The sequence below is a fragment of the Cherax quadricarinatus genome, unplaced genomic scaffold (genome assembly GCF_038502225.1).
Source record: "Cherax quadricarinatus isolate ZL_2023a unplaced genomic scaffold, ASM3850222v1 Contig3, whole genome shotgun sequence".
Lineage (NCBI taxonomy): Eukaryota > Metazoa > Arthropoda > Malacostraca > Decapoda > Parastacidae > Cherax > Cherax quadricarinatus.
The window spans coordinates 255,963-270,000 of NW_027195029.1; the positions used below are offsets into that span (position 1 = coordinate 255,963).

The following is a 14,038-nucleotide window of genomic DNA, read 5'->3' on the forward strand; positions in this document are numbered from 1 at the left end:
AATATAGACAGGGCTTTATACACAAAGATACTCTTAAACACTATTCATCAGTTCTCACCAAAGTAATAAAGAAAGCCAAACAACTATACTACTCCAGTAGATTCACAGACACTAGAGATATAAAAAAGACCTGGAAAACACTCTCTCAGATTCTGGGGACCCACAAACTGAAAAAAAACAAGAATATTGTCCTAACTAAACCTAATGAAACACCACTACATCCCACTGACACAGCTAACAAGATAAATGACTTCTTCTCAACCATAGGATCTAATCTCGCCAATAAAATCCCACATACCAATGCCCATGCTGGGGACTACCTAGATGGAAATTTCCCAAATTCCTTCTATCTTGCACCAACTGAGCCCTTAGAAGTCACCGAGATTATATAGTCACTTAAAAACAACTCAGGGAATCTGTCTAATGTCCCACCATTACTGTACAAGCGAGCGGCCCATATCCTTTCACATGCTATTTCATTACTTTTTAACAAGTCACTAGAAACTAGCACCTTCCCGAAACTACTCAAGATGGCAAGGGTTACACCAATACATAAAGGTGGTGACCCTACAGACTTAAACAACTATAGGCCAATATCAAACTTACCATTGCTATCCAGGAGACTATATTCATTTATAACAACACAAAACATACTCAACCCCTGCCAATTTGGATTCAGGAAAAATAAAAGCACTAATGATGCAATCATAAAAATGCTAGATCTGCTTTACACAGCATTGGAAAATAAGGAATATCCACTAGGAATTTTTATTGACCTAAGAAAAGCTTTTGACACAGTAGACCACGACATCCTACTCCACAAACTTAACCATTATGGTATTAAAGGCCATGCGCTTGCTTATTTCAAATCTTACCTTATTAATAGGTATCAGTATGTCACCATTAAAGACACAGCATCAACAACACGGCCACTTGATACTGGAGTTCCGCAGGGAAGTGTCCTTGGTCCCCTGCTCTTCCTCATATACATCAATGATCTTCCAAACGTATCCCAACACCTGAAACCCATTCTCTTTGCTGACGACACGACTTATGTCATCTCTCACCCTAATCTTGCCGCCCTCAACACCATTGTTAACGAGGAGCTGATCAAAATATCGACTTGGATGACAGCCAATAAACTTACGCTTAACACTGACAAAACCTACTATATTATGTTTGGTAGCAGAGCAGGAGATGCACAAATCAACATTAAGATCGACAACACTCTAATTACCAGACATAATGAGGGCAAATTCCTAGGCCTATACCTTGACAACAACCTGAATTTCAGCACCCATATCCAACAAAGTATCCAAAACAGTTGGGATCCTCTCCAAGATACGATACTACATGCCGCAAACTGCCCTTATCACACTATACCATTCACTTATATATCCATACCTCACCTATGCTATTTGTGCTTGGGGATCAACTGCAGCAACACACCTAAAGCCAATAATAACCCAACAAAAAGCTGCAGTAAGAATAATCACTAAATCCCATCCCTGGCAACACACCCCCCCACTCTTCATAGATCTAAACTTACTCCCTGTTCAGTACATCCACACTTACTACTGTGCAATCTACATCTACAGGACCTTAAACTCCAATATCAACCTTGATCTAAAACGCTTTCTTGATAGTTGTGACAGAACCCACAGGCATAACACCAGACACAAACATCTCTACGACATTCCCCGTGTCCGACTAAACCTTTACAAAAATTCAATGTATGTCAAAGGCCCTAAAATCTGGAACACCCTACCTGAGAACTCTAGAACTGCAGACACATTCATCACCTTCAAAACTACCATTAGAAAACATCTCATCTCCCTGATATACCCCGTCAACTAACTACACGAATACCACCTGGTGGTTCACACTTACACTCACTCACCCATTTGACCATAAACAGAAATATTAATCTCAATCTTAAAATAATGAATCCTATGATACTCCAATACTGAAACTATGTACTGTGCCAAAACAAAAGCATTCACATTGCTAAACTCACAAACTAGTATTTAGTCACTTAGCCATAATACCAACTTACCTCATAATTTGTAATATTTTAAAATAAAGAATTAAACTAAGTCTGCCCGAAATGCCTAGCCATGCTAGGCATTCTAGTGGTACACTCTGTAATGCCTAGCCATGCTAGGTGTTCTAGTGGTACACTCTGTAATGCCTAGCCATGCTAGGCGTTCTAGTGGTACACTCTGTAATCATTATTTAACTACATGTAAACCACACAACAACCAAATTCTGTAAATTCAACATTGTAATCTTTATAGAGAATAAACTTTGAATTTGAATTTGAATTTGAAAGTAGGCAGGGGACAGGCAGGCGAGGTGGTAGGAGATGACAGGAGAGGTGAGCGGTAGGTAGGTAATGTGAGGTCACTGGTGACTACAACTTCACCTCTCATTACTCTACCCACCACACTCCACCACTCACCCTCTCACTACTTTAACTAAACATAAATAAATGGAAATAAGAATAAATAACGGGGACAGTGAATATTACTATTCTACTCAAACACAGTTTATTATTAAGTCCTTGTACAATAATATATTTGGGAACAGGAGAACATTATTGGGGTTTAGATAAATGGGATGGTACACATAAGCAGTGAGACAGGGAATACAATCAACTTGACCAAAATGAATGTAACTTACAATATAGTACAGAGAACAGTTCATCCCAGGAACTAAGCCACAGGTCCCAAGACCTACACAGCACGAGTACTGCGCCAAGCCAGTACTCTGCCCAATGCCTCCAACAGTCTCCTCCAGAGACTTCAGCAGCCTTCTCCCGAGCCCTGCACCCCAGCAGCAGCTCCGCTCGAATCTCTGCTCAGGAGCTCTGCACCCCAGCAGCAGCTCCGCTCGAATCTCCTGATCACGCTCTTCCTTGGGCTTTTATGGTGGTCCAAGCACCCTCCACAACCACGTGTACGACCTGATGCCTAGGTCTGACGCCGTCAAGAACAAAAGACCTCAGACGTGGGCGTGGCTACAGACGTTTGCCAAGGCAAGGTGTGACCATGTAATTGGTTAAATTAGGTCTCCCCAGAGACCTCACAAGCCCAGCTGAACTACATCACAATACACTGACAGATACGCACTTCTCAGAGTATATACATTGACAGATACGCACTTCTCAGAGTATATACATTGACAGATACGCACTTCTCAGAGTATATACATTGACAGATACGCACTTCTCAGAGTATATACACTGACAGATATGCACTTCTTGGAGTATATACATTGACAGATATGCACTTCTCAGAGTATATACATTGACAGATACACACTTCTCAGAGTATATACATTGACAGATACGCACTTCTCAGAGTATATACATTGACAGATACGCACTTCTCAGAGTATATACATTGACAGATACGCACTTCTCAGAGTATATACATTGACAGATACGCATTTCTCAGAGTATATACACTGACAGATACGCACTTCTCAGAGTATATACATTGACAGATACGCACTTCTCAGAGTATATACACTGACAGATACGCACTTCTCAGAGTATATACACTGACAGATACGCACTTCTCAGAGTATATACACTGACAGATACGCACTTCTCAGAGTATATACACTGACAGATACGCACTTCTCAGAGTATATACACTGACAGATACGCACTTCTCAGAGTATATACACTGACAGATACGCACTTCTCAGAGTATATACATTGACAGATACGCACTTCTCAGTGTATATACATTGACAGATATACACTTTTAAGTGTATATACTAGTAGTGATGTTACTGATGATAAACAGGCGTATAACGACTCAGTAGGTCACTTAAATAAGATTTAAGTGGGTCATTATCTGGTAAAGTTTCCAACACTAACTCACCCTGATGTCTCAACATCATTTTCTTAATTTTCTTCTCTCGTAGAATCCTTTTCTTGGTTCTTCCTTCTTCCCTCACAGACTCTTCTTGTCTCTCTAAGTTGCTTACTTTCTCACTTTCTTTCTGGTTCTCATTTTTCATTCGTCTCAGAGCCCTTCTCCCTCTTTCATTGACATCCTGAGTTCTGGCCAAGTCTGTCTCTAGTTTCTCCATTTCTCTGTTCAAGAAAATCATATTTACCACTATTAAGTCACGATAAAGCACAATGAACGATTGTTAATGGGTAAACAGAAAGCTGAATGGGGAATCGAACAGTAGTCAACATATGGAGCTGGCTCCACACCTGGCACATCAAGCAAATAACTGGTGCAGCATATGGGTGCCTGGCAAACCTAATAATAGCGTTTCGTTACCTTAGTATGTGTAAGTCAGTCACTGTACACCGTGTTCGTCAGTCACTGTACACCGTGTTCGTCAGTCACTGTGCACCGTGTTCGTCAGTCACTGTACACCGTGTACATCAGGTCTATATTGGAGCATGCAGCACTAGTATGGAACCCACATCTGGTCAAGCACGTCATGAAATTAGAGGAAGTGCAAAGGTTTGTAACAGGATTAGTCCCGGAGCTAAGGGGTATGTCCTACAAGGAGAGGTTAAGGGAAATCAACCTGACAACACTGAAAAACAGGAGGGACGTGATAACGACATATAAAATACTGAGAGGAATTGAGAGGGTGGACAGAGACAGGATGTTCCAGAAATGTAACACAGCAACAAAGGGTTACAACTGGAAGGTAAAAACTCAGATGAGTCACAGAGATGTTACGAAGTATTTCTTCAGTCTTGGAGTTGTCAGGAAGTTAAATAATTTGGAGAGTGATGTAGTGGAGGCAGGATCTATACATAGCTTTAAGAAGAGGTACAACAAAGTTCATGGAGCAGGGAGAGTGACCTAGTAGCAAGCAGTGACCCTTGCAACCACATAAACAGCACTCACCTTCACCTGGTCACACTCGGATATTCTGACTGACCTCAGTACTTATAAACCGTCTATCTTAATAGATTAAACACTTAATCTTCTAAGATTCTAATGTGATTAAGAAGACTGAGACATACAGTCACCAGGTAACTTTGTGAGATACTTACACTCACTGTATCACCAGTCACAGCAAAATAGACACTGGACCCAGTTAAATCAGAGATTATTATTAACTACAAGACTTGATAAATGGTTCAGAGAACCGACAGGTTGATAAAATGGACACTTGGGTATCTTTATTGAGGAAACGTTTCGCCACACAGTGGCTTTATCAGTCTACAAAAGAAGAATGGTGAAAATCAGAAGGAGTTTGAAGTAATCAGTCCCTCTGCCAATAGTCGATGTAATCAACCCCCAAGGGGCATGAAGACCCCTGGTTAAGAACCCCTCGTCTATGGGGGGAATTATATACGAAAAAGAACTTAACAGATCAGGAGGAACTTGGTAAACACAAGTTACATCTGTTTAATACCAGAGTTGACAGAGAATAAGAATCATCAATACACAATATACATTGATGAACAGTCATGTATTACACCCAGATATTAAAATTATTAATACAACAGATTATCTAAGAGGGCTTACATTCTTTGTCTCTCTCTGTAATTCTTTGCAGAATCCCTGTTTCTTTGTCTGCGTCTGACTGCTGCTGCTTCCAGCATCTCCTCCTGGGAGGAGGATTCACTTGTTATGGTCGATGATGATACTGGATTCTCATCGTTGAAGAACATAGCTGTCTGCTGGAATATAGAATGTTATGTGAAACATTACGTTGTGGTGTGTTGTCTGTCAGGACCAGTGTTTAGTGGCCTGGTTGTCAGGACCAGTGTTTAGTGGCCTGGTTGTCAGGACCTGTGTCTAGTGGCCTGGTTGTCAGGACCAGTGACTACTGGCCTGGTTGTCAGGACTAGTGTTTAGTGGCCTGGTTGTCAGGACCTGTGTCTAGTGGCCTGGTTGTCAGGACCTGTGTCTAGTGGCCTGGTTGTCAGGACCAGTGACTACTGGCCTGGTTGTCAGGACCAGTGACTACTGGCCTGGTTGTCAGGACTGGTTGTCAGGACTAGTGTTTAGTGGCCTGGTTGTCAGGACCTGTGTCTAGTGGCCTGGTTGTCAGGACCAGTGTTTAGTGGCCTGGTTGTCAGGACCAGTGTTTAGTGGCCTGGTTGTCAGGACCAGTGACTACTGGCCTGGTTGTCAGGACCAGTGACTACTGGCCTGGTTGTCAGGACCAGTGTTTAGTGGCCTGGTTGTCAGGACCAGTGACTACTGACCTGGTTGTCAGGACCAGTGTCTACTGACCTGGTTGTCAGGCCTAGTGTCTACTGACCTGGTTGTCAGGCCTAGTGTCTACTGACCTGGTTGTCAGGCCCAGTGTCTACTGACCTGGTTGTCAGGACCAGTGACTACTGACCTGGTTGTCAGGCCTAGTGTCTACTGACCTGGTTGTCAGGCCTAGCGTCTACTGACCTGGTTGTCAGGACCAGTGACTACTGACCTGGTTGTCAGGACCAGTGTCTACTGACCTGGTTGTCAGGACCAGTGACTACTGACCTGGTTGTCAGGACCAGTGTCTACTGACCTGGTTGTCAGGACCAGTGACTACTGACCTGGTTGTCAGGACCTGTGTCTAGTGGCCTGGTTGTCAGGACCTGTGTCTAGTGGTCTGGTTGTCAGGACCAGTGACTACTGGCCTGGTTGTCAGGACCAGTGACTACTGGCCTGGTTGTCAGGACCAGTGACTACTGGCCTGGTTGTCAGGACCAGTGACTACTGGCCTGGTTGTCAGGACCAGTGTTTAGTGGCCTGGTTGTCAGGACCAGTGACTACTGACCTGGTTGTCAGGACCAGTGTCTACTGACCTGGTTGTCAGGCCTAGTGTCTACTGACCTGGTTGTCAGGCCCAGTGTCTACTGACCTGGTTGTCAGGACCAGTGACTACTGACCTGGTTGTCAGGACCAGTGACTACTGACCTGGTTGTCAGGACCAGTGACTACTGACCTGGTTGTCAGGACCAGTGACTACTGACCTGGTTGTCAGGACCAGTGACTACTGACCTGGTTGTCAGGACCAGTGACTACTGACCTGGTTGTCAGGACCAGTGACTACTGACCTGGTTGTCAGGACCAGTGACTGCTGACCTGGTTGTCAGGACCAGTGACTACTGACCTGGTTGTCAGGACCAGTGACTACTGACCTGGTTGTCAGGACCAGTGACTACTGACCTGGTTGTCAGGACCAGTGACTACTGACCTGGTTGTCAGGACCAGTGACTACTGACCTGGTTGTCAGGACCAGTGACTACTGACCTGGTTGTCAGGACCAGTGACTACTGACCTGGTTGTCAGGACCAGTGACTACTGACCTGGTTGTCAGGACCAGTGACTACTGACCTGGTTGTCAGGACCAGTGTCTACTGACCTGGTTGTCAGGCCCAGCGTCTACTGACCTGGTTGTCAGGACCCGTGACTACTGACCTGGTTGTCAGGACCAGTGTCTACTGACCTGGTTGTCAGGACCAGTGACTACTGACCTGGTTGTCAGGACCAGTGACTACTGACCTGGTTGTCAGGACCAGTGTCTACTGACCTGGTTGTCAGGACCAGTGTCTACTGACCTGGTTGTCAGGACCAGTGACTACTGGCCTGGTTGTCAGGACCAGTGACTACTGGCCTGGTTGTCAGGACCAGTGACTACTGGCCTGGTTGTCAGGACCAGTGTTTAGTGGCCTGGTTGTCAGGACCAGTGACTACTGACCTGGTTGTCAGGACCAGTGTCTACTGACCTGGTTGTCAGGCCTAGTGTCTACTGACCTGGTTGTCAGGCCCAGTGTCTACTGACCTGGTTGTCAGGACCAGTGACTACTGACCTGGTTGTCAGGCCTAGTGTCTACTGACCTGGTTGTCAGGCCTAGCGTCTACTGACCTGGTTGTCAGGACCAGTGACTACTGACCTGGTTGTCACGACCAGTGACTACTGACCTGGTTGTCAGGACCAGTGACTACTGACCTGGTTGTCAAGACCACAATCTACATACAGGGAAGTTATGAGGTCGTAATCTACTGTGATCCAACACACAAAACAACAAACTAGATTTTGAAATAAGTTACTTTGTCTGGCCTTCCTGGGTTACCACCTACCTAATTCACACAAGTTACTATTTATAACTTGTATAACTATTTATGTATCCTTGTACCTCAATACACTTAACACTTACATACAAGTGGGAACTTATCAGAGACGTACTATAGTATATTCTGACCACAGCCATACTGAAGTGCACGAAAGGTGTAAGATCAGGGGTGTAAAGTACACCTGTGTCTTACCTAGGTGCTGAGAAGAGTAAAGTTACAACCCCAGTGAGGTTTGTGCTCACACTGAGCCCTTCAGTGGTACTGTGGCGCCACTTACGTATGTCTGACAACACACATGCTTTTAGACACTCGCAGTCTACCTAACTAGAAGTGGATGAGTGGAACAGTCTACCTAGTAGTGCAGGAGTGGAACAGTCTACCTAGAAGTGGATGAGTGGAACAGTCTACCTAGTAGTGGATGAGTGGAACAGTCTACCTAGTACTGGATAAGTGGAACAGTCTACCTAGTAGTGCATGAGTGGAAGAGTCTACCTAGTAGTGGATGAGTGGAACAGTCTACCTAGTAGTGGATGAGTGGAACAGTCTACCTAGTAGTGGATGAGTGGAACAGTCTACCTAGTAGTGCATGAGTGGAACAGTCTACCTAGTAGTGGATGAGTGGAGCAGTCTACCTAGTACCGGATGAGTGGAAGAGTCTACCTAGTAGTGGATGAGTGGAACAGTCTACCTAGTAGTGCATGAGTGGAACAGTCTACCTAGTAGTGGATGAGTGGAACAGTCTACCTAGTAGTGGATGAGTGGAACAGTCTACCTAGTAGTGCATGAGTGGAAGAGTCTACCTAGTAGTGCATGAGTGGAACAGTCTACCTAGTAGTGGATGAGTGGAACAGTCTACCTAGTAGTGGATGAGTGGAACAGTCTACCTAGTAGTGCATGAGTGGAACAGTCTACCTAGTAGTGGATGAGTGGAGCAGTCTACCTAGTACCGGATGAGTGGAAGAGTCTACCTAGTAGTGGATGAGTGGAACAGTCTACCTAGTAGTGCATGAGTGGAACAGTCTACCTAGTAGTGGATGATTGGAAGAGTCTACCTAGTAGTGGATGATTGGAAGAGTCTACCTAGTAGTGGATGAGTGGAACAGTCTACCTAGTAGTGCATGAGTGGAACAGTCTACCTAGTAGTGCATGAGTGGAACAGTCTACCTAGTAGTGGATGATTGGAAGAGTCTACCTAGTAGTGGATGAGTGGAACAGTCTACCTAGTAGTGGATGAGTGGAACAGTCTACCTAGTAGTGCATGAGTGGAACAGTCTACCTAGTAGTGCATGAGTGGAACAGTCTACCTAGTAGTGCATGAGTGGAACAGTCTACCTAGTAGTGCATGAGTGGAACAGTCTACCTAGTAGTGCATGAGTGGAACAGTCTACCTAGTAGTGGATGAGTGGAACAGTCTACCTAGTAGTGCATGAGTGGAACAGTCTACCTAGTAGTGGATGATTGGAAGAGTCTACCTAGTAGTGGATGAGTGGAACAGTCTACCTAGTAGTGGATGAGTGGAGCAGTCTACCTAGTAGTGGATGAGTGGAACAGTCTACTTAGTAGTGGATGAGTGGAACAGTCTATCTAGTAGTGGATGAGTGGAACAGTCTATCTAGTAGTGGATGAGTGGAACAGTCTATCTAGCAATGAATGAGTGGAACAGTCTATCTAGTAGTGGATGAGTGGAACAGTCTATCTAGTAGTGGATGAGTGGAACAGTCTATCTAGTAGTGGATGAGTGGAACAGTCTATCTAGTAGTGGATGAGTGGAACAGTCTATCTAGTATGGTCACTGAAGCTAAAACCTTGGGTAAGTGAGAGGGTTTGGAGTTGAGTGGGAGTTGCAAGATGAACCACTGTGTAGGATGTACCACTGTGTAGGATGTACCACTGTGTAGGATGTACCACTGTGTAGGATGTACCACTGTGTAGGATGTACCACTGTGTAGGATGTACCACAGTGTAGGATGTACCACTGTGTAGGATGTACCACTGTGTAGGATGTACTACTGTTTAAGATGCACCATTGTATAGGATGTACCACTACGTAGATGCACCACTGTGTAGGATGTACCACTGTGTAGGATGTACCACTGTGTAGGATGTACCACTGTGTAGGATGTACCACTGTGTAGGATGTACTACTGTGTAGGATGTACCATTGTATAGGATGTACCACTATGTAGATGCACCACTGTGTAGGATGTACCACTGTGTAGGATGTACCACTGTGTAGGATGTACCACTGTGTAGGATGTACCACTGTGTAGGATGTACCACTGTGTAGGATGTACCACTGTGTAGGATGTACCACTGTGTAGGATGTACTACTGTTTAAGATGCACCATTGTATAGGATGTACCACTACGTAGATGCACCACTGTGTAGGATGTACCACTGTGTAGGATGTACCACTGTGTAGGATGTACCACTGTGTAGGACACTTAAACGTTTCACTCAGTGTAGAGCTTTATCAGGTCTTACGATTAAGCTCTACTAGGTAAATATAGTTGTAGTGGTGGTAGTAGCTGTAGTGGTGGTAGTAGTTGTAGTGGTGGTAGTAGTTGTAGTGGTGGTAGTAGTTGTAGTGGTGGTAGTAGTTGTAGTGGTGGTAGTAGTTGTAGTGGTGGTAGTAGTTGTAGTGGTGGTAGTAGTTGTAGTGGTGGTAGTAGTTGTAGTGGTGGTAGTAGTTGTAGTGGTGGTAGTAGTTGTAGTGGTGATAGTAGTTGTAGTGGTGGTAGTAGTTGTAGTGGTTGTAGTAGTTGTAGTGGTGGTAGTAGTTGTAGTGGTGGTAGTAGTTGTAGTGGTGGTAGTAGTTGTCGTAGTGATAGTAATAGTAATAGCAGTTGCAGTAGTACCAGAATAACTACCAAGTACTTACATTACTGTTAAGGATGTCCACTGGCTGGGATACACTCCTGGTCACACACTGACCTCTGTCTCACCACCAGCTGCTTATATAGTCACTGTTACGTTCATGTTCGTGTTTAAATGTAAATGGCAGGGAGCTCGGCTTATGAGCCAGGAGCTGGGTGGTGTGAGAACGTTCAGGGCCGCTCTCTTGGGTGTCTGGACGTTCGTGTCCAGACACACCTATGGGAGTGGCACTGATTATGTTTGGGAAAGTGTATGGATGTTTGTGTCCAGACACACCTATGGGAGTGGCATTGATTGTGTTTGGGCAAGTGTCTGGATGTTTGTGTCCAGACACACGTATGAGAGTAGCACTGATTATGTTTGGGCAAGTGTCTGGATGTTTGTGTCCAGACACACGTATGGGAGTGGCACTGATTATGTTTGGGCAAGTGTCTGGATGTTTGTGTCCAGACACACGTATGAGAGTGGCACTGATTATGTTTGGGCAAGTGTCTGGATGTTTGTGTCCAGACACACGTATGGGAGTGGCATTGATTGTGTTTGGGCAAGTGTCTGGATGTTTGTGTCCAGACACACGTATGAGAGTGGCACTGACTATGTTTGGGCAAGTGTCTGGATGTTTGTGTCCACACACACGTATGAGAGTGGCACTGACTATGTTTGGGCAAGTGTCTGGATGTTTGTGTCCAGACACACGTATGGGAGTGGCACTGATTATGTTTGGGCAAGTGTCTGGATGTTTGTGTCCAGACACACGTATGAGAATGGCACTGATTATGTTTGGGCAAGTGTCTGGATGTTTGTGTCCAGACACATCTATGGGAGTGGCACTGATTATGTTTGGGCAAGTGTCTGGATGTTTGTGTCCAGACACATCTATGGGAGTGGCACTGATTATGTTTGGGCAAGTGTCTGGATGTTTGTGTCCAGACACACGTATGGGAGTGGCATTGATTGTGTTTGGGCAAGTGTCTGGATGTTTGTGTCCAGACACACCTATGGGAGTGGCACTGATTGTGTTTGGGCAAATGTATGGATGTTTGTGTCCAGACACACGTATGGGAGTGGCATTGATTATGTTTGGGCAAGTGTATGGATGTTTGTGTCCAGACACACGTATGGGAGTGGCACTGATTATGTTTGGGCAAGTGTCTGGACGTTCGTGTCCAGACACTGGCGCTTTCGTTAGTAATGTGTCGCTATGTGCTAAAAATTAGGATAACCTTCAGGCACTGTCGTTACATAACATCATGACACATCTGGAGTTAGTTGTTTTAGTTTAAGATATTAATTATGTACCCCATACACATCCTGTGGGTGTGAGGTGAATATGTCAGAAGTCGCTACATAGCTACATAACGTATCGTTGTATCCAGAAGTGAATAATATACTGTACTCACCTATTTGTGGTTGCAGTCATAGCTCCTGGCCCCGCCTCTTCACTGATTGCTACTAGGTCCTCTCTCTCCCTGCTCCATGAGCTTTATCATACCTCGCCTTAAAACTATGTATGGTTCCCACCAGGGCCGGATTACCGCATAGGCAAACTAGGCATTTGCCTAGGGCCCCGCGCATTTGGGGGCCCCGTGGTCCAAGGGGTTCAGGGGCTCATCCTAGACTGCGCACATGGTGTAAGTGCAAAGGCGTCCCTACCTAAAAAGTTCAAGTGTTTGGAGAGTAAAATTGATTTTTAAAAATTAATCAAAACAAAAATAAATAATGAAATAAAATAAAATAAAAATAAATAAACCTAACCATAGATGGCAACCCTCAACACGCCTTTGTTTACATCAGAACAGCTGTGTTTTCCCACTAATGGTGAGTATGGCAGATTCCTCTCCAATTTTCTGTAGTAATTACACGTTATCTAGACTTGTACTGTGACAAATTAACTGAAGTGTTGTTGATAGACATTGATGTGTATGGATAAATGTTTGTTTTCGCCTCTAAATGTTAAGGGAGGTACCTGATAAAGACGCATGGACCAGTAAAGACGCATGGACCAGTAAAGACGCATGGACCAGTAAAGACGCATGGACCAGTAAAGACGAATTTTTGGTAAAAATACTATAAAGAAAAACCTAAAAACGCAAACTGACTTCCGTTTGTAGGTTTTAAAAGCACTTTGTCCTGTCTTTAAGTCTTTATCATTTCAATAACAGATCTCCATTGATTGATGTTCTACATCACTTCCGTCGCAAATGCTTAGTTTTCAAGTTGCGACGGAAGTGATGTAGAACATCAATTAAGAACATAAGAACATAAGAAAGGAGGAACACTGCAGCAGGCCTGCTGGCCCATACTAGGCAGGTCCTTTACAATTCATCCCACTAACAACATTTGCCCAACCCAATTTTCAATGCCACCCAAGAAATAAGCTCTGATGTGCAAGTCCCACTCAAATCCAACCCATCCCACTCATGTACTTATCCAACCTAAATTTGAAACTACCCAAAGTCCTAGCCTCAATAACCCAACTAGGTAGACTGTTCCACTCATCAACTACCCTATTTCCAAACCAATACTTTCCTATGTCCTTCCTAAATCTAAACTTATCCAATTTACTACATATTTACTACATATTTCCCCAGAAACACATAAGCCACATCAGAAAATCGTTGGTTGGGTGAAACTGAAAATTCTCCCTGCATTCTTTAATTCTCATGTCCTTATGTATGGTGGTAGGCCTATATCATGCAAAACATAATGATTAGTTTAGTTATGAAAATGGTAATATAAATACCATTGTGCATTGTTCTTGGACTCATTATGATTTCTGTTTAAGTAAATTGGAGATCAAGGAGGATGAATTAGTAAAATATTCGTAGCCCAAATCACTAACCTAATCTATGGTAAAAGTTCTGTATATGACTCCTTTCTGGTAACGTTTTGAATTTTTAGATGCGCAGCCAGAGGAAAGGGGGCTACAAGGGCCATATCCCCCCAATTGACAGAATTTTTTTTTAATATTAATTAAAAAATTAATAATAATTGATAATGAAAAATTTGTATTTGCATGATTACAGACAGTGATACATCCTCATTATGGCATCTCGTGAACGTGATGTTGGACGTTCTTATGCGAGTGGGTCACAGGA

At 44.0% G+C, this 14,038-nt stretch overlaps 1 protein-coding gene across 4 annotated transcripts in view; it reads right to left on the reverse strand.

The window, feature by feature from the left end:
- Positions 1-2,532: 2,532 nt before the first annotated feature.
- LOC128704588 (uncharacterized) overlaps positions 2,533-14,038 on the reverse strand; it is a 50,995-nt gene continuing 39,489 nt past the window's right edge. The window contains exons 1-3 of one of the 4 annotated variants that reach the window (XM_070079677.1): positions 10,945-11,520; positions 5,517-5,668; positions 2,533-4,108 (exon numbers count right to left, since the gene is read on the reverse strand). In XM_070079677.1, coding sequence (XP_069935778.1) covers positions 3,799-4,108; positions 5,517-5,662 — 456 coding nt within the window. In that variant the 5' untranslated portion in view covers positions 5,663-5,668; positions 10,945-11,520 and the 3' untranslated portion in view covers positions 2,533-3,798. Of the gene's footprint in view, positions 4,109-5,516; positions 5,672-8,255; positions 8,341-10,944; positions 11,521-14,038 lie in introns of those variants that run through there. The other 3 variants (XM_070079676.1, XM_070079678.1, XM_070079679.1) reach the window with 3 other exon arrangements.